This window comes from Triturus cristatus, chromosome 1_2 (assembly GCF_964204655.1).
Source record: "Triturus cristatus chromosome 1_2, aTriCri1.1, whole genome shotgun sequence".
NCBI classification, from domain to species: Eukaryota; Metazoa; Chordata; class Amphibia; order Caudata; family Salamandridae; genus Triturus; species Triturus cristatus.
In genome coordinates this window covers 151,721,793-151,747,519 of record NC_140580.1, presented here as the reverse complement: position 1 = coordinate 151,747,519, position 25,727 = coordinate 151,721,793, and the positions used below count along the sequence as shown (strand labels likewise).

General features: G+C 47.5%; 1 protein-coding gene across 4 annotated transcripts in view; it reads left to right on the top strand.

Moving 5' to 3' along the window:
- Window positions 1–25,727, top strand: part of VTI1A (vesicle transport through interaction with t-SNAREs 1A) — a 1,077,795-nt gene that overhangs the window by 721,695 nt on the left and 330,373 nt on the right. For all 4 annotated transcript variants that reach the window (XM_085603407.1, XM_085603404.1, XM_085603403.1 and 1 more), the window contains one exon: window positions 10,180–10,241. In XM_085603407.1, the coding sequence (XP_085459533.1) occupies window positions 10,180–10,241 (62 nt within the window). The remainder of the gene's footprint in view (window positions 1–10,179; window positions 10,242–25,727) is intronic.

The following is a 25,727-nucleotide window of genomic DNA, read 5'->3' as shown; positions in this document are numbered from 1 at the left end:
GCCCAATAGTACCTTCTAATGTCAGGAAGCGCGATGCCCCCGTCATACCAGGGAAGAGTCAGCTTTGCCAAAGCGATACGCGCACGACCGTCCCAAACCAGTTTCCTCTGCAAACTCTCCACTTCCCTAAAGTAGGCCGCCGGAATGATATCGAAGGAGTTCTGGAGAGCGTAAAGAAATCTGGGAAGGGACATCATTTTAAACAGTGCTGCGCGACCAAGTGGAGACAAGGGCAACTTACACCACCGAGCCGTGTCCGCCCTCAAACGCCGGAGGGGAGACAGGAGATTCTGCTCATAGCGGACCGCCGGATCCAACGAAACGTATACCCCCAAGTATTTAAAGCCGGATTGAGATGTTTGGATCGGAAGCCGAGGCGGCAAGAGAGGAAGGCCACCGGAGATAGGATACACGCAAGATTTGGACCAGTTAATTATCAAACCCGAATTTCTCCCGAAGGAAGTAAGGACATCAAAAAGCACATTGAGCGACTTCCGCGGCGAGGTGAGGTACAGAAGAATATCATCCGCGTACAACGAGACCCGATCCTCGAAGCCCGGGGCCCACCGGATCCCTCTGATCGAGGGCTCCCAGCGGAGCCAGGCAGCGAGCGGTTCCAAGGCGAGAGCAAAGAGCAGAGGGGACAACGGGCACCCCTGCCTAGTACCCCTCCCGAGCGCGAAGGGCCGAGAAACCCGCCCATTGACAACCACCTGAGCCATTGGACCAGCATAGAGGAGCTTCACCCAACCAATAAATCCCTCCCCAAAGCCAAACTTCGCCAATACGGCCCAAAGGAATGGCCACTCGATGGTATCAAAGGCCATCGTGGCGTCTAAGGAAACCAATATGGCCGGTTCAGAGAAGTACTCCGCCCTAGCGAGGACGCCATGTAGACGCCGCAAGTTGAGAGCGGTATTACGATGAGGGATAAAGCCGCATTGATCCGGATGTATCAAATCACAGATAACTCCCAGCAAACGATTAGCGAGAACCTTGGCAAGGATTTTCGGTTCGGCATTTAGTAGGGAGATAGGCCTATATGAGGCACAGCGGTCTCGTGGCTTACCGTCCTTGGGAATAACAACTATAGTAGCCAGACGCTGGTCGTCGGGAAGGGAACCCCGCTCGAGCGACTCCAGAAACATACGACGGAGGAAGGGCGCGATTTTATCCGGGCGTAGTTTATACAGTTCAATCGGCAGTCCGTTGGGGCCCATAGCCTTGCCCGAGCGAAGGGAACGAATCGCGGTAGCAATCTCGGCGACAGACAGGGAGGCATCCATCTGCTCACGGTCCTCGACGGATAGGCCGGGCAAGGCAATATCCCGCAGCAAGAGACGAGAGTCATCCTCATCTCTATCAGACACCGGGGAGTACACCGCCCGGAGGTGGTCAGCAAAACACTCCACAATCTCACCAGGGTCAGTCACACACACTCCATCCGAAACCCGAAGCTCCGGGACCACACGATTCACTCTCTCCTTCTTATCCAACCAAGCAATCAGTTTACCCGCCTTGTCCCCGCCATCATACAACCTACCCTGTTGCTCCCTATACATGCTCTTGGCAGCGTCAGTGACAAGAGACTTATATTCAAACTGCTTCAAGCTGAGGGCATGAAGCCCATCCTGAGTGACACCCGTCTCCAAAGCCGCCTCCAGCCCCGATATTTCAGTCTCCAGCTTCACCACCGCCTCATTCTTAACCCTCTTAGCCTCCACTATCTGGGATAGGGCATGCCCGCGGAGCACTGTTTTGAAGGCTTCCCACAGGGACACTGAGGACAACACCGACCCCTCATTCTCGAGAAAATACTGATCAATCGACTTAACAAGGCTATCACGAATCTTGGGATCTCGCAAGTACCAAGGGTTAATAGGGGCGATCCGCCCAGCGGACCGCATCCCGGTGTCGAAAAGCAACCACAGTGGGGAATGATCAGAGATACCCCGGGCCAAGTGCTTGACCTCTCGAATCCGGGCAGTCTGGGCCGCGGGCATGAGAAAATAATCCAATCTGGAGAGACTCCCATGGGCCCCAGAGTGAAATGTGTACTGACACTGTGTCGGATGCATTAACCTCCAACAATCCACCAGACCGAAGGTATCCAAGAGTCCGCCGAGCCACGCCTGGGCAGCAGGGAGGGCCCTGGGCGGGTGGCGATCCAAATCACCCGAAACAACCGAATTAAAATCCCCACCCATAAGCAAAAGACTGTCAGGAAGCTCAAGCAGCATACGACCCAAGTCTGAGAAAGTAGAGTTCTGGAGGCCCGGGGGAACATAAACCGAAACCAAGGAAAGGGACTGTCCCTCCCACCTCCCAATCAGAGCCACATAGCGCCCTCTATCGTCTAGGACAACCCTGGTGATCTCTAGCGGAAGTGAAGATCGTAGGAGAATGCCCACCCCTCTAGAGCCAGTGGTGAAACCGGAATGGGCCACGAGTCGGTATCCCCCCCCCTGTTCATGGCATGACAAACATTACCAACCAGATGCGTCTCCTGTAAGAATACCACATCAGGCGTCAAACGACGCAAATACTGCAGCACAACACCCCGTTTGATACGATCCCCCAATCCGTTGACGTTCCAAGACATCAGTCTCAACCCGCCCCCCCCCATCCCCTCCAATAGATCAAAGGTCCCCCAGCAAATAGCGCGACACCTGAAACTGAAACAGAGCCAATACCTCGCCTTGAAAACAAAAAACACAAATCCAAACAACCCCTCCCACCCACCAACCCCCCCCAAATTCAACTCCCCCCACCCTGCACCCCTGCGGTCCAGAAAACCACCCCAACTTGCAGTGTGCCTGTCGCCCTACAAACCCCATTCTACGAAAAGACCCCGGAGGAGGAAAGGGACCCGTCCCTGCCCGCCCCCAACATAGATCATAATTTAACAAAATGTACAAAAGAAGTAGAACCCAGCCGAACAAAACAAAATGTCAAAGTCAAGGACCAAAAGTCACTCCGAAGGAGGCCCACCACCCTCGGCACCACCAGAAGGCCCAGGCCGGTCACCCCGATCCGGCAGAGAATCCAGCCAGTCACTCACAGTCGCAGGACAGTCAAAAAAGGTAGCCCGGTCTTCGTATTCCACTCGGAGCTTAGCAGGAAAAAGCATCGAGTACTTAAGACCCAGGTCCCGGAGACGGCGCTTCACCCCCTGGAAACCCATCCGCTGTTTCTGGACCAGTTGGGTGAAGTCCGGGAAAAAGTTAACGGATGAGTTCTCATATCGGACCGGGCCATGTACCCGTGAGGCCTGCAGAATCGCATCTCGGTCTCTGTAGTGAAAAAGTTTTGCGACAATAGGCCTCGGGGGAGCTCCCGGTCGCGGCCGACCGCCTGGGACTCGATGGGCCCGCTCCACGGCAAAGAACTTACTCAGGCCAGCGGGGGCAAGCTGTTTGAGGATGAGTTCCTCAACCATAAGATCCACCGGGCGATTGTCGGAGGTCTCCGGAACACCTATGACGCGGATGTTATTGCGTCGAGCCCGTCCCTCGAAGTCCTCCAGCCGCCGGGCCATCAGGTCGTTGGTCGACTTGAGGTCGCCGAGAGCAGTCTGCAGGTCCGACACATCCGTACCAAGGGTGGACGTCCGCAAATCCAGCGATTGGACCCTCTCTTTGGTCTTAGAGAGATCCGCCCGAATTAGCATAACATCAATGGCCACCGTGTCGATTTTACGGGCCAAGGCCTCGTACTGCTGAGCGATGGTCTCCTTGATGCCATTAATGGCGCCCATGATGTCCTGCAGGGACAAATCCGGAGGGGCGGACGGAACACCCCCAGCGTCATCCGGGAGAACACTGGCCGTCCCAGGGGACCCTTTACCCTGAGTGTAGCGGTCCATGTTGTTGGTCTGGACCGGTCCCCCACGTAGGGATGTCTTGGTCTTACGCCTCTCGGGATCCCCTCTGCCTCCCATGTGGAACCACGCTCGCCGAAGGGGACCACCGAGCAAGCGTCAAAGTGGCACGGGCGAAGCCGACACGAGCCGTACCAGGGACCGCAATGTGGCGGTGCGAGAGGATCAAAGTCAATGGGCACACTGGGTTCAGGCGGAGGCAAAGGCACGAAGCGAAGGCCGAGTAAAAACCCAGCCGCACAAAGCAACTCCACTGTCCAGCCACTCAGAGATCCAAAAGTGAAACCGAAAGTGATGAGACGGCCGCCGGCACAGCCCCGATGCCGTTGTTGTTCAACTATGCCCCGGCTCCACAGTTCACCTTCGCACCGGGCACAGCCATCAGTTGGGCCTCAAAAGTTCAAACCACCATAGATCAGGTCTCCCAGGTCCGATTTGGTTTCTGAAAAGAGTTTAGGGTTCAGCCAACGTTCATCTTCCAGAATCCGTCAACCAAGTCAGGATAGAGTCAGGATAAGTTCCGAGGAGCAGCGAGGGTCCGGGGAGCCCTGTGCTCACGCGACCATCTTGGATGCGTGCTAGGCTCCTCCTCCTCCTCCACCCGATTTCTTGACACCTCCTGCATTGTTGCTTGACTCCTCCTGCAATGTTGCTTGACCCCTCCTGCATTGTTGCTTGTTTACCCTGCCCCACCCACCCCTCTTACATTGTTGCTTACTTGCAACTCCTCCTGCGTTGCTGCTTGCCCTGTCCCACCCCCCTCTTGCGTTGTTGCTTGCTTGCCCAGTCCTACCTGCCCCCTCCCACGTTGTTTGTGACCTGTCCCACCCGTGCCTACAACGTTGTTTCCTACTTCCCCGTCCCCCCATTTTGGTGCTTGTTTCCCCATCCCACCCCTTCCACATTTTTGCTTTCTTCCCCGTCCCACTCCTTCTCTCCCACATTGTTGCTTTCTTCCCCAGTCCCAACTGCCCCTCTCTCAATGTTGCTTATGTGCCGCATCCCACCTGCCCTCTCCCGCATTGTTTCTTTTGTGCCCTGCCCCACTCATCCCTTCCATATTGATGCTTACTTATCCCATCCCTTCTGCATTACTGCTTACCCCGTCCCACCTGCTCCTTCCGCATTCTTGCTTTCCTACTCCATCCCACAACCCTGTGTTGTTGCTTACTTGCATGTGTCATCCCACCCACCCCCTGCTGCACTGTTGCTTGCTTGCCCTATCCCTCCCGCCTCCTTCCCATGTTATTGCCTGCCCCTCCCTCCCACACTCTCCTGCATTGTTGCTTGCCCCTCCCTTCCCATCAGAAATAAAAAGCTCTATGACGCGTCTTAGCACTTTTATACCTAAGTTTTCAGGCATGCTGCACTATAGCTGTACTGCTGTACAATATGGCTAAAACATTGACAAAGCCAATTGCTCACATGTAGGGCAGACCTTTTGGCTTTACCACTGCTTGTTCAAATAATGATCATCGTCTTGGTTTGTTGTTCACTTGACTTAGGTGCTACATACAAGTGGGACCATAAACGGCCTTGGATGTCAGAGGTGTAATGTCTTCTGCCTTCCTGGTGGGCACTACTCCAGTCGTCAAAGGCTAAATCAGGCCCTTAGTCACTTCCACATGCTCCTTATGAATGGGAGCTTGGGCTTTCTTTTGTTAGATATTATTCAACTGCAGAGTCAACTAGCCATTCAGCAGAAGTCTTAACATCTCAATATTCAGTGTGAACTCAGGAACCTGCCCCAAATTTGGATGTTTACCACCTCCAGAGAGCGGAATTTGTTGCAGATAAAAGTGTACATTGCTTCAGTCCTTCCTCTGAACTCTAAATTTAATGGATTGATTACTGAAAAATCATCGTTGTACTAACATGGTTCATTGAAGAGATCAAGTCAATACATGCTACAAGATGCACTGCAAGAATATGTGCTTGGCACTCTGCCCATGAGCTCTGTGGAAATGGATTCGCTCTTGCACAAGTTCTGTCAATGATGGCATATTATTTACCGGGTTGGTAGCTGAAAAGGGTATCCCTGTGGATACAACTAAGAGTACACAATGATGGCCTGGCTGATAGGTCTTGACACCTGCTACAATGAACCTATAAATCAACAACTTTTTAGTTTAAGACATCATACACCCACCTGAATTTCCTTTTAGTTTTGTCTTATTTTCTCTGCAAACCTATAATTCGTTTGGCTTCTCGTTGCCATCATTTCAGCTATGAGAGATAGCAAGCGCCAACCACTCGATTAATTTGTGTTTTGCAGTGTTTTTCACTGAAACAAGGGCATACTACAAGTGTCATCTAAGCCTATTCTTTGCATTCATTTGTATTTTCACATAAATAAATATGCAATTTCAGCATATCTTCCAGGACGTAATTCTTCATTGACAGGCGATATTTTTATTAGCTTAAATATCAGGATTTAAGTCTGTTTAGAGTAGTTCACCCCTATAGGTTTTTATCCCCTTCTAAGTATTCTGGGGAAGAATACAAGGAAGTAAACAAAGTGACCATTTCTTGTTGGACCATTACTAAGGTGTTCGAGGTTGCATTCCTCTGGATGAACCTCTGTACACTCAGGTCTCAGACCATGGCATTGTGGTTTTGATGTCACCTTCCCTATATTTATCAGGCAGCTACTCGTACATTCCACATGGATTCTATAAATCTTGGGCTTCTGTCATAATTTAAACATGTGATTCTTGATTTAAGCGTATGGGTTGCGTTAAAGTATTTGTATGGAAGCTGACTGGCCAAATCCATTCCTCCCTCTTGATTCATTCTCCATCCTTGGTAACAGATGCATTGATTTGGGTCTAGGAAAGAGCCACAGGCAGGCCTGTGAAGCTGACTGTTCAACGAAACAAACCTGAGTGGTGCACATTCTTGCATGCTTAGAACTGACATGGCACAGCTGTGAGTTTAAGGACTTAACATTCTTAACATGCATTGTTTTCACTCATCAGGAATTACACCAAGAGCACAGTAAATTCGTAAGTGAACATTAATTGCATTCTCGAGACGTCCCTTAAATGTTTCACTCCCTGCAAAACTATGCAATTTTAAAATGATAGATCTCAAAAGTCCTGCTTATTTGGAAGAAGAGACAGGCTAATCGTGGATGCATAATGGAGAATATTCAACTTTGAAAAGTAATGCCTACGTTATCATAGATTTTGCAGCAAACTTGGTAAACTGGTTAAAATCAGATTTTATTCAGTAGACATTTGGATAGAGTCTTAATTTAATCGGAAATGTGCCAAGCCTTTGTTTAAAAATTCAGTTTGAGGATTCAATTAATACTGTCTGGGGCTTTCTGTAACAATCCAAATGATTCTGGGCTATGAGGTAAAATGTATAGGATATATAGCCACAGAAATCGCCAGGAAACCCGATATCGATACCGGCTTCCTTGTATATTTAAGCTGGACCACAAGACAGTCCTGGCTGCACCAACCCATCCTCCACCTCACAACCCACACCACTCTAAAGCACTTTAAAATCCTTCCACAATGAATGTGGTCAGTGGGTTGAGAGCTCCAAACCATATAATACCCAAATATGGGCCTGCCTTACTGGAAAGTTCTTTATTGACCAGTGAAAGACAAAATACTTTTCTCTCATTTTTAGAAAAGATCAAGAATCAAACAGCTAATTCTGAGTCCTGAAATATCTGAGTGTCTTTGGTGTGGCTGGAAGCAATTGTAGAGTCCCACAGCTCAAAGGACACACTGTGGAGACCTGTCCCTCAAACCTATCCACTGATGTCCATGATTGTCAGTCAACTGAGCAGCGTACTTGAAAACGTAGCTTAGGGGAAGCGCGGCCTTAGAGTTAGTGCAGCCTCAGAGTTTGGATCTTAGGTTCATGCAGTTTGCATCCACAGCCGCTGCACCATTGTCAGGCTGTACAGCGGATATACTAGGCACGTATACTATACAGGTGACTTTACGAACTTTTCACTGTGAAGAGTGAGAAATAAAAAGTTAAGCATGGGTTCCCCTGATATGGAGATCAAAGTGTTTTTATAGGTGACAATAGCTAAAGTTATTTATTATACTTGTATAGCGTGAACCTAACTATATGAGCAGTAGAGCACTTTACAGATATCTGAATCAATGGACGTAGAAGAGAGGTTAATGGAGGAGAACCGTGGTCAGCATGAGCAGAGGCTGTCCAGTGGGAAGGATTTATTGATAAGTTCTGAATAAGTGAATTTTTTGGTTCCTTCAGACATGGATAAGACAGATTGTACCAGGCCCTACAGGCAAAGCATTGGAAGACATAGTTGAGTCAAGATGTTTGTACTTAAAGAATTTCCAGAATCTTACGAGCTTGAGATTTTCAGGTATGATGGAGTGTTTGATTTTCCTAAAGAGGTGAAGGTGGAAAGATGCAGTTTTAGTTACATTGAAAATGTGTTTTGCCTTGGAAACGGATGAATCCTACGGATTTATCAAAGGGTGCTAGTGTTCGTGTGATGCCCAGGTCAGTAAGAGTCTGAAGCCGAGATGAACTGAGGGAAAATTGTCCTCTGGGTGTAGCAGGAGAAATTAAGTTTATGGGAGAAAATGATCATCCGTACTCTTAGGATTTTCTTAAATAATTTGAGGGTGTAAAGGTCTGAAGGGTTTGCTACTTTGATGTATATTTGAGTGTGGTCAGCCTACTCATGAATCACATTATTCAACCGGTAATCTAATTTGTCAGTTATTAAGTTTATTAGTGAGTAATGATTTTGTTGTAGGACAACGTGGTTCAAAAGGGGGAGGGGGTGACTCAGATAGGAGAGCTACCCAGTCACTCAAACTAACGAACCTATGGTTAAAATTATGAGCCTTATCAGTGGCATCCTAGCTGAAAGATTAGGCAAACTAATCCCTGGCATAGTAGCACCAGACCTAGTGGGCTTTAGCCTGGGAAGTAATTGCAGCAAGAACTCTAAATCCTAGCTGCACCTAATAGGCTACGTTCAAAGGGCACAAAAGGAAGCATATTACTATCACTCAATGCCAAAAGGCTTTTGAGCGTGTTACATGACAATTCCTGTATAAAACACTAGGGAAAACCAGTGTGCAGTCGAATTTCAGAGGCATGGTCGCCAGCTACTATAGAACAAAAGTCTGCTGGGGTCAGAGCAATCAGTTGTATTTGTAACGGATTCTAAGTTCCTGGAGGAACTAGACCGCGTTGTCATCTCTATTCTGTTAGCTCTCTGCGTTGAATTATTATGAGGCAGGGTACAGGGAATGGGTACATCCATGAGATTATAGTAGGGAATAACACCTATGAGCTAGCAGTAAATGCTGATGACATAATGCTGACAAACCCAGTAGCCTCTCTCTGGCCTTAGTAGATAGATGACTACAGCAACATCTCTAGTTTTAAAAGGAAGTGCAGCAATTTTTAAATTCATAACTTTTACTTCCCCAAACAACATGTGAGACAACGAGATTGCCAATTTCCCTTTCAGTGGTCAAAATACTCTATCCAATGTCTAATAATACAAATTCCGCCTATGAGGGAACAAACCGCAGACCCTAAATACAATGGTGTTACTCGAACAGTAAAATAAGAATTACAGTCATGGCATATGGGGGTGGGGAGGGGGGCTCTACATACTCAGACGTTTAGCTGCCATTAAAATGACACTCCCACGTATCTTATGCATGTTTATACAACTCCATGTTCCGGCTAAGAGACTAACTCTACTCAAACTGCAGACCCTAATTGATGAGTTTGTGTGAAGTGGGAAAAAACGCAAAATAGCAACATATAATGTAGAAAGCTAGTAGAGGTAATATAAACAGGCATTATCAAGACTCGCAGCTAAGATAGGCAAACTCATTGAAACCAATTTTATACAGTTTGTTTACGTTTTAGGTGTAATGAAGCCTGATCCATGATCTATGACATCACATTTGCATTCCTTCCTTGACTCGATGGCCTTATGGATTAATAGTTTTCGTAGTCATCCTCTCTTGGTAGTATATCTGGCTAGTGCTTGAAGCAGTGGTTCCAGCTATGTATTTTGTTTACTTTTAAATGTATGGCATGCAGGCCCTTTCTTTATAAAAAAATAAATAATAATAACATTGAAATTAAAAAATAATAATAATAATTTCCTCCATAGCCAGGTCTCTCCCCTTCTTGTACTTTGTGGTCATTCTCCTTGTCACCAGATCCTCTCGTCCGTTCTGTTAATTCTGAGTGTACACTACCCTTCAGGAACTCTTGTGCTCTTTTAAAGCAACCTGTTCTTTTTATTTCTCTTCCCTTTAAACCAGCTTCGAGAAACGGACACAAACCTGGGGAAGAGTTCCAGGATCCTGACTGGAATGCTGCGAAGGTAAGGGCACAGTATGGACAAGTGTTTGCTGTTAAAGTGGTCCAGTGTCTTGTCCGCTCAGGCCTATTTTCGCCGCCATTGGCCATTCAATTAGCTTCTGAGATTGTGTTCCAGAGCCAGTGTCACTATAGGCCTCGCCTCGAACAGACAGATCAAGATTGGAGAGTAGGTTTGCTTGGGGCCAGTCCTCGAGCCATATCAAAAAGTAGGGTCTGAGGCGTCCTGTTTCCATTACCGCGGGGAGTCCTGCGGCTAGAACGTTCTCTCGGATTATCATTTCTATTTTTGAGCCGCACAAATCTAGGTCCTTCATTTGTTTTATGCAGTTAATTTCCTGCAGTGCTTGTGTACGATACTACTTTCAGAAACCCCCCAAACAATCCTGTTTGATTTTCGAAATGGCGCGCGTTTTGGAGTCCTAGGGAATGCATACTTAGAAATACATTAGCCTTGCTCCCTTCTGCACAACGCGAAGTATGCACTTATGCGTGAGGGTGCAGGAGGTCCTCTGCTGTTTGATTCCCGGACATGTCGCCTCTGGGGCTCTCAGGAAATCAGTGATGTAGAAATAACTGCAGGAAACTGTTGTCTATGTATTTCGCTATATATTGTCTGCTGCTCTTTTCACATTTCCCGAATTTGGTGCTGTTGCGTGGAAGGTAGTTTAATGATTCTTAATCACTTTGATGCGCTCCAAGCACTTTCCCAGCCACTGTTCAAAACAGCAGGGTTCCTTAAGCTGAAATAATAGTTTCTGCTGGGGATAATAAAGAGCATATGGGGTTAATTTGTATTAACTGTTGTGGTTACTCATGGGTCATGCGTAAATCACTTTTCAGATAAGAATTGACCTTTTGGCGTATTGTAACATTTGAGCGATTAGATATCCATGTTGTGTAATATTTTATGGAAACATGTTAGAAGAAGGCAGTCTTTACACATGGAAACATACATTTAATCAGATTTTGAATGGCCAGTTATGGTCAGCATTTTATCCAGAGATCACATGTGCCTCAAGATTTGTCCTTGAGTACTATGTTCACCACAATTGTTACCTAGACATTTTAGAATTCATGTGCTGTTTTTGTCTCCTTTAATTTTGCTTTCAGCTTGTTTAATGTGTTCATTGTCATTTCATTAATCATATGTTTTCTAATTTAACACTGACCCTCTCCATTCAGTCTCATAATGTTACATTTAGATCTTGGTGTTATCTTCCTTAGAATATTACCCCTAATCAAATTTGCACGGTTAAAGTATCTTTGCTGTTTCAGTTCGTAATACTTCTCCAAATATGCATTTGGTTTTCACTAGCTTATCATTTTCAAAAGTGATGTCGGACCCTCTGCTGTTTTTGAGGATTTCTGTCTGGGTTCCAGGTTCATTACTTTGTACAAGGCCGTGTTGAACGTGGATAGAAGCTTAAGATATCTCCCTTCATTCGCCTGCATATACTGCCATTGTTTACTCTTGCGGATTTTGGCGACTTGTTGTGAAGACCACTCTTCTCTGGCCACAACTGCGCCTCACACTCAAGATTTTGGCAGCATTTCCGTGCTAGAGAGGACATTAAATGCAAAAGCAGCCACTGTTAAGTTAGAGATTAGAAGATATGGAAAACTTTAAAGAGACAGTGGCCTCAATGGGGTGCAGAGAAAGATACAACACCAAGCGAAAGTATGGAGCCATGTGTGGCCAGGGGTACAGTGGATGGCAGAGCTCAGCTAATTTCATTTCACTATTTTAGGCGACTTGAATCTTTATTTTGATGACTCTACCTGTCCAATCAGCACTACCTTAATATCTGATTTGGTGGCCATGAACATTGTGCTTTCTAATACAGGTCCTACCCATGAGGCTGGCCATCTATTAGATCCAATCTTTTCTAATATCCACAGCATACGCTGCTCTTTGGCTCTTCCTGTGATCTGGTCTGATCACTTTCTTGTTGATTTCGGGGTCAAAATAGAGTTGACTAACTTAACTGTACCCAACCTAGGAAGCAGGATCAATTCAAGAAGCTGGGGTAAACTGGATATGGAACTTTTTAACAAATCTTTAACTGAAACTATGCCTGCTATTAATCTGGTTTCCATGACAGATCTAAATACTATTATGAAATGGATCTCTAACTCGGTTGACACCTGCTTTCCTTCCTCTACGCAGAAAGTGAAGGAACATTGTCCCCCTGCTCCCTGGTTTTCATCTAGCTTAAAAAAAGAGAAGAGCAAATGCAAAGCGTTGGAAAGACGCTGGAGAAAGAACTATGCTCCTCAACTTTACATTTTTTATAAACAATCAATCAGAATATATCACTCTCTTTGTAATACTGCTCGGGCTGACTATCTAAGCTCTACCATTTGCAATGCCCAAAAGTCCCATTTAAAGTGATCAAGGAACTCTCCGGTGCAGTTAATCAAGTTCCACCTCCAATTCTTACTTAACCACAATGCGAAGATATCGCAATGTTCTTTCTTAATAAAGTAGAGCAGATTTATTTAACATTAAATGCTGCTAAGACCCCCACTTTGCAGCAAAGTATGGCGACCCCCGGCTTATCTAATAATGGATCTCAGTTAGAGGTCCCGGAAGTGCACAGCTCGAATGTTCTCGAACAATGGTTACCATTTGAGACCACTTCCTTCTGTCACATTTTAAAAGGCATAAAATCAGGTTCTCCTCGGGACCTGCTCCCTGTTACCATCCTGCAAAAAATGGAGCCATCTACCTTACAGCTGATCTGGGAGTTACTTAATGCTACCCTTCGAGAAGCCGTGATTCCACCTGAGTGGAAACATGCGATGGTTCGTCCATTGCTAAAGAAGGCTAATGCCGATCCGGACCAGATGTCCAACTTCCGCCCAATTTCCCTGCTACCCGCTTTTTCTAAAATTTTGGAAAAACACGTAAATCCACAATTGACCCATTACGTGGAAACTAACAATCTTCTTCATATGTCACAATCAGGTTTCAGGGGAGGATATTCCACAGAAACTACACTTCTGGGAGTCGTTTGGTATGCTGGTGACACCGTTGCGCTCATATTGTTGGATCTGAGCGCCGCATTTGATACGGTATCCCATTCTGTGCTTCTGCAGACTTTGCAATCTGTTGTCGTTACTAGGCAGGCCTTGAAATGGTTGGCTAACTTTTTCCTGAATCGTATGTTTCAGGTCTTCTCCGCAGAGGCAGTCTCCAAGACCCATGCCTCTCCCTATGGCGTTCCACAGGGTTCAATTCTTAGCCCTTTATTATTTAATATTTATGTTAAACCCCTGGCCGACATTGCTGAGCAGGTAGGACTGTCGATCTTTTCCTATGCTGATGACACCCAAATAGTATTCTCCCTCTCTGCCAAAGAAACTTCTAAGTCCTCGTCTCTACAAGTTGGGCTTTGCAAAATTGCACAGTGGATGCAAGTAAATTCACTCAAGCTCAACGGGGTGAAGCCTGAGGTATTAATCTTAGGGAAGAACAAAGAGCTTTGGGGCCCCCAACATTGGCCCCCTGAATTGGGTGCCTGCCCCCAGCCTACCAATCAGGCTCGCAACTTGGGTTTATCGATGACCATCTCTTGATGAGACCCCAAGCAACAAAGGTGGCTGCAACCTGTTTTGTCATCCTTAAATGGCTTAGGGAAATCTTGTGGATGCTGCCGGATTCCACAAAAAGAACTGTAATCCAAGCCTTGGTCACCTCCCGTCTAAAGACTTAGTGTTTTGAGAACCAAAAACAGAAAGTTATTTAATTCAAATTTGGAAGATAAATAGCACAATTTGGAAGGAACCAAGTCAAGGCGTTCACTTTTTTTTTTTTTATTCGAAACGATCTTTACAATATGTTTTTTTTACTAAAGCTCTTGTCCTACTTTTGTCAGGTATGGGAGATTAACTAAGGGTTTTAATAAATTTCCTGATTTTAAAAAATTACAATCATACAGGCATAGAAATGTTTTATTGCCTGGTGTCATAGTTGATGTAGCCTTAGTGCTGGAAGCCAGGGATGTCTGTGCAAATGACTGGTGATACTATGTCTTTTCATTGATGGCCTCCTTTCCTGTGTTCCCGTCGTGTTGCATCACATTTTCATTCTTATTTCCACTTAGACTAGATATGTGGCCTTTACCAATTGACCCCCTATATCTTTAGTGGTTTTCTGGAACTAATTTTCCAACGGACGGAAGGATGCTAGAAACAATGTTGTCTTGGTGCATTACACACATCATTTCTCTGTACTACAGGCCCTGGCGCGTTACTGTTACTGTTGTTGCACCCGCCACAACATCACCTAGTGTTTCTCTGTACGCTGTAAGCTATTAATGCCGTACTGGCAGAATTGATATCCTGCTTGTTTTTGTTTGGCGAATCCAGATTGGGAGGGTCTGCTTTAACTGTCTTGAGGTTAGCTTTAGTCTCCTTCTCAGCCATCTTTAAGGACATGTGCTTTTTTATCTGTTTTTTTGGGAGATCGGCACTCATTCACCACAGTGGTAAGGTTCTCTGAGTAGATTGGGCTTCTTGGTCTACTGTGACCCCACAGATGTATATCGAAACCCTTTTAGGCCTTTTAGCCCCACACCCTTTATCAGACCTTGTTGTGTACCTTGAAATGCAGGAAGGTATGATTGATGTGTAGCTTAGAGCATTTTAGAACATTCTAAAACATTGTAGTCATCAGTACTGTAATACCACTGTAATGCAAGCCTCCATTTTAGAGTCGTTCAAGCCGTGCGTTCTGTGGATCAGTCTCTGGGCAAACAGGCATGTAGGCAACTAGGTATTAATCCCGCTTTGAACTCCTTTATAATTGGTGCAAGCGGCAATCTAGAACACTCTCACTGTAATGCGAGCCTCCATCTTAGAGTCAGGCATGCCTTCGTTTAGCAATCGCTCGGGCTGTGTGTTCTGTGTGCCAATCTCTGAGCAAACAGGCATGCAGGCAATTCGTGACAAGCGGCGATTTTATTTTAGTAAGAGCCGAGTTACCGAGTCGGCGTAAGCACGTTAATTCAGGGCCTCCATTTTAGAGTCGGGCATGTAATGTCCTCCGGTGGGGTAGCGTTCCAGTCTACCCGCGCCCGGAGGTGAAGCGTGAGTGCTGGCGAGTGATGCCATGCGCGCGCTATAAATAAAGAGGTGTGGCCCGGCTCCGGCATTCGGGACCACGCAGTTAACCACAAAAGTGTGTCAGGCATTTATTACGGACGCCGCCGCGCTGATTATTCACCCGCGCGCGGCGCCCATTACACTGACGACGAGGCGGTAATGAGCCCTAATTACAGCCTTTGTTCTGCTGGTATCCGTGAGTGGTCTGAGCCATCAATCCAGGCCCTGCAGCCATGTGAGGAGCCATCTGAACTGTGCAGGCCTGCTGCCTCCTGTGAAGGCCCTGCAGCCATTGGGAGTTCCTGTGTGGAAAACCTCAACCGTGAAACAACCTCAACCCCCCTCTGCCCTTGCCCATGCACAATATTGCACACAGCACCCTGGAGAAGGTAGGAGTGAAAGTGAGGCCAAGTACCCACGGTACGCAGGGAAGAAGCCCCGACTGCGCCACCGTCAGTCTCGGCCAGGCGGCTGCTGCCCCGCCCAGTAGGGAGGCAGTGCACGTGCCGCGAGGTGTGACCGCACCTGCGTCTGGATGGCGTCGATCCCGGCTATAGAGCCCTTTGTCGTGGATGGTGCCCCCTCCTCCCTCGCCCCTCGATGGAGAGACTGGACGGACCGTCTCCAGATCTACTTTGAAGGGGCAGGTAAAGCCTGAGACAGGCGCAGAACCCTACTCCTCCACCTAGGGGGCAAGGACATACACCGCATTTACAAAACACTAGTGGAGGCCACACCTAAGACGTATGTGACGCTGCTCAACGCTCTCAATGCGCACTTTGAGCCAATGGCGAACAGAGACTATGAAAGGTTTATTTTTTGCCAGGCCAAGCAGGAAGCGGAAGAGTCGTTGGGCGCGTTCCACGGGCGTTTGAAGGAACTGGCCAGCACGTGCAGCTTCCAGGAAGAACAAGAGGAGATCCGGGGTCAAATAATACAGGGATGCTACTCGTCCAAACTTAGAGTGAACATCCTCCAGGAGTCCGGTCAATCATTAGCTGACATCCTCATTCTGGGTCGGTCAAAAGAGCTATCGCAGGCCAAAGCGTCCCATATGGAGGCTGCCCTCCACCGCCCCATCAAGACGGAACAGGTCAATGTGGTGGAGAAGGTGAACGTGGTGAGATCCAAGTCACGCCAAAGCTCAGGAAAACAGCCGCAACACAAAAAGAAGGAATGTGGCTGCTGTGGAGGCACGCCCCATCGCATGCAGGACTGCCCAGCGAGAGGGAAGCGGTGCACAGCCTGCGGGTGGATGAACCATTTTGTGGCAGTATGCAGGTCATCAAAGTCCCGGCAAGAAGCAGCACAGACAGTGGCCGAAGCACAAGATAGTGAAGACATGGACGACGACACGGGAGACTACCCTGTCCATTATGTATTTGCGGTTGACCAACCATGACGGAAGAGACGACGACTTCCAATGTGCAGACTCAAGATCCGCCACCATAGACACAGGGGCCTCGATCGAACTGATGGCTGCCAATGTATACAACCTATTGAGCCCACGCCCACCTTTGCGAGAAGCAAAGATTCGGGTATTTGACTACAGACAGAAGACACCCATCCCACTCCTGGGATGTTTTAAAACGGAGCTTTGGCACCAGGACCTCAAGATCCCCACCACAGTGTATGTGACCAAAGAAGGAAGTGGAATGCTGGTAAGCGGACAGACAGCAGAAGAGCTGAAACTGATCTCATTTGCCCTGGCAGTACAAGAAGAGGAACTAGCGGCCATCATGGAGGAATTTGACGACGTCTTCAAAGGCATTGGATGCTTAAAAGGAAAAGTGGTCTCTCTCCATATTGACCCGTCAGTCCAACCGGTAGCGCTGAGGCACAGGCGCATTGCATTCCACCTGCGACAGAAAGTCAAAGAAGAGCTGGAAGCACTGGAGAGGCAAGGGATAATAGAGAAGGTCAGTGGACCCACTCCGTGGGTGTCCCCTATCTTTGTTGCACGGAAGCCAAAACTGCCAAGGCAGGTCCGCATCTGTGTAGACATGCGCCTCCCAAACGCAGCTGTAAAAAGGGAACGCCACCTTACCCCTACCATCGACGAAATCCTGGGGGAACTGAACGGTGCAGTGTGGTTTTCAAAGATGGACCTACGTTCCGGATATCACCAACTGCCTCTACACCCGGACTTTCGATACATCACAACATTCTCTACACACGTCGGCCTCCGGAGATGCAGGCTCCTCAACTTCGGGATCTCGAGTGCCGCTGAGGTGTTCCAGCAGACTCCCTGGAGTTTAGAACGTAAGTGACGACCTGTTGGTATGTGCATCGTCAATGGAAGATCACCACCGTCGACTTCGCAGTGTTCTCCAAAGGATCAAAGAGTCTGGACTTACCCTGCACAAAGAAAAGTGCCAGTTCTTGAAGAACAAAATCAGTTTCTTTGGCTACACGTTCTCAGACAAAGGAGTGGCCCCAGACCCTGACAAGGTGCAAGACGTTCAGGAAGCCCCGGAACCCTCCAACATCTCGGAGGTACGGAGTTTCCTAGGGATGGTAAACTTCTGTGGGCGTTTCGTCCCGGATTTATCCAACATCACAAAGCCCTTCAGGGAGCTGACGAAGTCCACCACCACATGGCAGTGGGGCCCTGACCAGGAACAAGCTTTCAAATACACCAAGGCAGCCCTTTCGGCAGACACCACGCTGTCGTATTTCGACCCGGCCCGGCCCACTAACGTCGCCGTTGACGCCAGTCGCTAGGGGCAGTGCTCATGCAGCTACAATGCAATGGTGAATGGGCCCCGATTGCATATGCGAGCCACTCCCTAACGGACTCGGAACAGCGCTACTCTCAGATAGAGAGAGAAGCAATCGCCATCCATTGGGCCTGTCGGCATTTCCATGTCTACATGTATGGCCATCCATTTACGGTGTCCACCGACCACAAGCCCCTCATCCGCCTGTTTCAAGGGTCGGCATCAAAGCCTCACCCGAGGATTGAAAAATGGATCCTTCAACTGCAGGGGTATGATTACCGAGTGGAATACAAGCCAGGCTCATCCAACCCTGCGGACTACCTATCGAGACATCCGAGGGCCGGAACTAAAGCAGAAGAGGAGGATGCCGAGGACACTGAGGAATATTCTGATTCATAGCGGAAAGGTCCCGACCACTTCCGATGAGCCTTGAAGCTATAGTGGAGGCCACCCAGAATGATGAATGCCTACAACTGGCCATCATCGCAGGTCAGGCAAACGACTGGCGCCCCATTCAGACCACAATGACCCGATGGACTCCCTAAGCGAAGACCATCCTAGAGTCAATCATGCGGATCAAGGACGAACTTTCTGTCGACAGCAGTGGTTGCCTACTCAGAGGACCGCGACTGGTGATCCCATCAAGCCTTGCTCAACAAGCCGTGGACCTCACACACAGAGGGCACCAAGGCGTGGTAAAAACAAAGGGTCGGCTAAGAGCAAAGGTGTGGTTCCCAGGGATGGACCCGATGGTCGACCAGGTATCAGGCCAACCGGATCGTCCTCACCCTGTCATCACTGAAGACAACCCCCGACGACCGTGGGAGTGCATTAGTATTGACTTTGGGCATCTTCCGGATGGGCGCTATGCCCTCGTGGTTATCGACGATTACACAAAGTACCCCGAGATTGAAATCGTGGGAAGTCAAACAGCCACGGAGGTGATCACCAAAATGGAGAAAACCATTGCAACTCACGGAATCTTTAAGGAGGTGAAGACGGATAACGGTCCGCCTTTCCAGGGGCAAGAGTTTGCTGACTATCTCAAATCTTGGGGCATTCAACATCAGAAAGTGACCCCGCACTGGCCCCAAGCAAATGGGGAAGTAGAGAGATTCATGCGCACTCTTAACAAGGTGATACGCATTGCGCATGCCGAAGAAGCGCCCCTGGAGAGAGCCATCTACAGTTTCCTGAGAGAATACCGATTGACGCCTCATCTCACGACAGAGACAACCCCGGGGGCTGCAAGCATGGGTCGAGTGGTGCTAGACACCATCCCTCAAGACCCAAACTGGACCCCCTCTCAGATTGACACCACAAAGGTCCTAGCCAAAAGCACCAATACCAACGACCAAGCCAGCGTCGACCGACGAGCAAAAGCGTCGACCATTCACGTAAGGGACAGGGTCTATGTCAAAGACAGGCACCCAGGGAGCAAATTCTGTCTTCCCTTTGAACAGCGCCCATTGACAGTGATCCACCGAACCGGCACGATGGTAACAGCCCAGAGAGGAACCAAAGAACTCACACGCAATATATCTTTCTTCAAAAAGATCAATGCTGGAACTCCCGACCGGTCGATATCGGACAGCATGGAAGCAAAGGCCAAGTCAACAGTCAGTGGATGAAGAGATGGATGGTGGCCAAGGGACAATCCCTATGGATGATCCATACAGATCTGACCAAGGCACACCATCGCTGCTCGGAACTCCAGACAGAGGACTGCCAGGCTCCCCGGTGGGTATTGCAGGAAGTGGCCCCATCCCTACCATTCTCATGGGGAGAGCATTCCAGATATGGCCTGAGGAGCAATCCGGCTCCCTCCTTCCGCCTGGCAGGGTTCATGGTGTGATGAACCAAGGACTCGCAGCGGACTGTGACCGGTAACGGAGTATGAGCTGATAACAGATGGCACGCTGGAACTGGTAACAGAACTATATGTTGATGTTTTGTTTATTGTTTAATAAAGGTTGGAAGGAATGTAATGTCCTCCAGCGGGGTAGCGTTCCTGTCTACCCGCGCCCAGAGGTGACGCGTGATGCCATGCACTCGCTATAAATAAAGAGGCGTGGCCCGGCTCTGGCAGTCAGAACCACGCAGTTAACCACAAAAGTGTGTCAGGCATTTATTACGGCCGCCGCACCGCTAATTATTCACCCGCGTGCGGCGCCCATTACAAGGCACGCCATGCGGTCTCCGATCTGATCCTCTAACACATATACTTTTCTCTCCTTACTTGAATATTGCTCCTTAAGTCAGCCCCCAGGTCGTTTCACCTCGTCAGTGCGATCAGTGAAGTTGTGGGATCTTGGCGCCGGTGAGCGCTGATATATGCTAATATGATTTTCTCTGGGCTCCGTGGTTGGCATAGGTGACGGTGAAGCAACGAGCAATGAAGCAGTTCTTAGTGCAGTTCTTAGTGCTCCTTCAGTGCGCTAGGCATTCCTGTACTGACCGGGCACTCAAGTCAGGTGTTTCCTGGTGATTTGGCGCTCCGGGTCGGGAGAATAAAGGATTTTTGCGAGCCTCCGAGACGGAGCTGCAGGCTTGCACAGCCATCTTCCTGCGCTCGTATTGACTCATCAGAACTCGGCCTCTCTGGGTGGGTTGTCACCTTCACAGTAAAGGTGTGCATGGCATTGGCCAGTCCAAAGAAATCCAAAAGTATTTCTCAACTTTTCTTTACAATGAGTTTATTCTGACATATTAACATTTGTTATAGATATTGCTTTTAGGATCTTCCTGTTCATGTTATTTTCGCACCTAGTATCTTATCAACATTGTAGAATGATGTACCCCCTCTTTTAACACTGAGTTCTTGCAGGTTTCTTTTCTTAATTCCTACATTAATTATATTTTTTATTTCTGCTTCTCTAACTTTTTTTGTCAGGGTTAGGTTTACACTATACAATCCATAAAATCAGTACATAACGTTTACAGTGTGACTGGGGCTGTTTGGATGGGAAAAGGAATCCAAATCAAAGTAGATGGTCCAACGTGAGGAAGGAGGTATAAAAAGTATAGGTTCATAAGGTTAAATCATTTTAAGAGTTGGACAGATTTGAATAGATTATACGTTCTTCATGTTGGGCATGGCCAGCCCCTGCAAGATGACTGACCGGTTTTAGGACGGCTCTGGTGGGAGTCTCACGATTCTTCAACACCTGCCACCATCCGTGCTGCTAGGGTTTTTTTCTGATGCAAAAACAACAGTTGATGGACAGAATGCAGAACAATATCATACATTCACCCCAGTACAGAGATCTGGGCCTAAATCCATCGTTTTTTGCTCACCATGCCGTTCCAGTTTGAACCCAGCCATATGCAAATCAGTCTTGACCCTGTTCCTCATGGGAACAGTCCAGCCCGAACTGCCACGCCAGGTCTTCCCTGGACTGGAAACAAGCATCCTAGGACCGGTTTCGGAGTTTCACCCCTCTTCTGCCAGGATAGCTTGATTCCAGTGGCATGGAGAGCACGGGATTTTTTGGGGGTGGGTTTCACCCCTCTTCAGCCAGGATAGCTTGATTCCAGTGGCCTGGGGAGCACAGGATTTTTTTGGGGGGTTTCACCCCTCTTCAGCCAGGATAGCTTGATTCCAGTGGCATGGAGAGCACGGGAGGGTTTTTTTCTGGGCAGATTCGGGATGGGAACTTATGGCCACTTAGGGCGAACATAGCGAACACAATCAGATGATGAACGGAGTGCTGAACAATAATAGATTCAACCTAGATCTGTGACTGGGGGTGAGTGTCTGAAAAGTTTCAACGCTCCATCCATTATCTCCTTGTGTTCGCTTTGTTCGCCCTAGTTGGCAGGGTATGCCCAGATGTGGGTCCCTTGCTCATATTACCACTGGATTCAAGCTAGCCTGGCTTATGAGGGGTGTTACCTCGAAACCGGTCCCAAGATGCTTGTTTCCGGTTCAAGGAAGATCTGGTTTGGCATTTCGGGCTGGACTGTTCCCATGAGGAACAGGGTCAAGACAGATTTGTATATGGCTGGTTCTGAACTGGGGTGGCGAAGTGAGTTAAAGGACGATGATAGATTCAACCCAGATCTGTAACTGGGGGTGAGTGTCTGAAAAGTTTCAGAACTCTGTCCATCCTCTCCTTGTGTTTGCTTTGATAACTTACTCTTAGACATCTGAAACATCCACAACCTTGTGAGAACAAGGAATACTAAGCACAGTGCCAATGTAACATTGATGCTCAGAACTAATGTATGCAACATACCTGTCTATTTATCTCGTGTTAAGGCACCTAACAGGCTTGTCAATATAAATGCACATTATACGCCAATTAATGAACCTGGTGCAAATGCACACAACGTGGCCATCATTGTTAAAAATGTAAACAAGAGTAAGACATGATCTTAGTAACTCTGATTTACCACTTTGCACTAACGTTCCCAAGTTGTGTGTCTGCTCTAACTCCAATTAACAATTATTTACGGCGTTTTTAGTTTAAAGATAAAATATAATTATACATCTTAATGCAGATTAGTGCAGCGCTTTGGGGATGGGCTTTGTACACAAAGTTAAAACTGAATTGTGGGGGAAAACTGCTTTTTTATAGCTTTCCTCAAGATTTAAAGCTTTTGATAATCGTTTCTATGATAGAGTTCCTTTAGTTTGTGTTGTCTTAATTCCATTTTAAAAGACAGAAGGCAACGAGATTGTGGGTTGTAGATCTCGGATTGATCTTCTGGCATGTTACAGTGTAGTGTGCATGGTGTTTCATTTTGCACAGCGCATAGAGCCACTTAGTCTGTTTTAAGTTACTACAATATCCACTAGGGTAGCTGTTGAAGAAGCGGCAAATGAAATAATGTCTGGATAAATGAAGTACACAAAGACATGCTTACCAAATGGAGATTAATAAAACTAATGAAATAATATCAATTTAACTCAAGTTGATGTTGCAGGAATTTCTATAGGTGCAGTGCGTTGTGAAACACCTAGCAGAGTTGTCCTTTGTAGATTGGACATTGTCAAAGACGTGGAACAACATTACCCCACACATCAAACTTTTTAACATACGAGAAATGTGTTGCTCTAGTGTGCTTCAATGATTAAACAGATAATTTAAAATTCAGGAGGTTGCCCAAGGGGCCTGTGGTACAGTGCATTTGGGGTCAGTCTCATATGTCTGTGGTTTCTGCACTTCAGATTCTTCCAGTGGCGTGGTTTTCGTAGCAGCTGGAGACAATGGAATAATGTTCTATGTAGACCCAAGGATGTCACTCTCCAGTGAGGAAATATTGGACATTGTCAATAAGGTCATTTGGCTCACGGATTACAACTATGTTCATAGAACTCTTGTGCAGAGGCAAGAGCCCTGCCTTTTAAAGTGACCTATGCCCTTTCAAGCCCAAATGTTCAAAAATCTGGGTGTTTTCCCATCTAAAAGTAGGCATGTGCCCGAAAGAAAATAGTTTAAGTGTCACGTTTGCAAATTTAATTGGTAGCTTTCTGGCTAGATAAAGAGGTGCAATCCAGCCTGATGTTTTGCCTGTAATAGTCTTTCCCATGACAGACGTTTCTTGATACAGAGAGACCACCACCATTGAGCAGCATAGGTCATCTCCTCTGCTGCCTTCAATGGTGGTGGTCTGTCTCACTGTATCAAAGAGACCTAAGTTGGGTGCGCCCTGCTGACCACCAGGCTGATGTTCAGAATGGGAATAGCCATGGCATGTTTTAGAGCAGGGGCTACGAGGCTTTCACAACCCCCGTGGCTGGTATCTGGGACCTCGAAACCTTGCCTATATCAAGTCTGAAAGTTTGGCGCGGACTTCAACGCTCCCCAAGAATCACTAAAGGTAAAGGACGCTTGCAGACCGTGCACTTGACTAGACTTGGGCTGCGCGCGTGCTCTGGTCCATCGCTGCCCTGCCCCCTGCAATGCTCTGATTAAGAGTAATATGTAAATGACACATGCTCCATTTGGAATGCTGCTAGGGAGGAAGCAGCAATTGAAATGGATGCTTGAGTGCCTACAAACAATCAGGAATCCGAAACTCCCCAGCCTCCCCAAGAAGGCCACCGCGACTCGAGCTGGAACGCGCACTCTGCATACGTCTCCATTTTGTCAAATCTCATTAAAGGGGGCCTCAGCTTCTGTCAACAGCGCGCTCCAGAAATCATTCATCATTTTTAGCGCGTATAAAATAGCTTGGCGTTATTTAAATAATATCATATTAATGTTAAAGTTCAGCTGTCACTTGGCGTGGCTTAATCAGACATAGCATTTAGGGAAAACGGTGGCTCCGGGTTCTGCTTGACTTTCAGGTTAGCAGATTCAAATCAGGATTTATGGGTTTTCCGCCCAGTGTTATTTTCTCAGCCGTTTATGCTTCATGGACCCCAGCCCTGCTTGTAGGGCAGCGGCAGCGGCTCATTTTCAAGGGCTTGCGATATGGATTTTGAATACTTTTGCAAGTAATTTGAAAAGCGTTCTATTGTAACCTTTGAAATGCGCTCACCTTTGACGTTTTGTTTTTGTGGTTACGAGATTGGGCTCTGGGATGCTGATGGGCGACGGTCCCGCGCGCCAAATGAGAAGAGAGGGTCTCGAGTTTGAACGTTACACGTGGGCCTGTTCTGAAAGAGTGGGGTTAAGCAGCCTGACGAGGGAGCCAGGCCACGCGCTGCTTCACGCGCATACAGCCGCGGGATCCGCAGTCCATCTCGCTTGTGCATTCCACTCTATCATCCGCCCATCTTTTGGCGGTTTCTGCATGCGTGCTCAAGAGAGCTACCCATGCTGTGCGTGCAACGGTATATTGCATCATCCAACGTGCTCCAAAGATAGATTGAAAGTATTAATATATCTAGTCTGACGGCTTTGTGCAAAAAGTGACCATTTTAGAGCTTACTATAGCCCCTGGTTTTGGCGGAATGGTGGGGAGCTGACAAGTCTTCAACGCAAGAGAAAATCCTTGTTTGGCCCTGGATTTGAAATTAGCAAGTCATATACTGGAGGTCAATAACACTGTTCATATGACATGATACTTATTGGATATCCGAAGAGCTATCCCTACAAGTGACACAAGTAGTTTTGTATCTGGGCTCTTATCAGATGTCTGCATTCAACCGCCGTCAAGAATGTGGCAGGCAGAGGGCCCTGGTTGGCCATTTAAATTGTTTTCTTATGAATGTGTGGTCCATTACATCTATTTGCCTTGTTTCGGCTGCTGGAGATGCCGGCACTCTCAAGGCTATGTATGCTTCATAAACGCGAAGGAGCTGTTCACCTAGGAAGCCAGGTGGCGTTTTGTTACAGAGACTCGAGTAAACCTATGGCACCTACAGTACACTAGAATGAAGGGAGCGAAGCAAGGTTTAGGGAAGAGGTAGCCATGTTAGTTAAGTAGTGAAAAAAGGGCTGAAGTCAGCCCAAAAAAGTTTGAGTACTCTAGATGGAAGGCGGTATAGGAAAAGACATTCACTCCACATCACACAATTGTAAATAGAAAGTTAGGATATGAACTCATGGCAGAGTTGAAATCCTTAGTCATATGCACCAACATTATACCTTCCCACAGAGTAACCATAACTTAAAATCATTTGAGGCTGACAAAATAAAAGCCTCAACTTTCTACCCATGTCCTTTGACACACGGAGCTTTACACATATTACATATTCAAATCTTTCT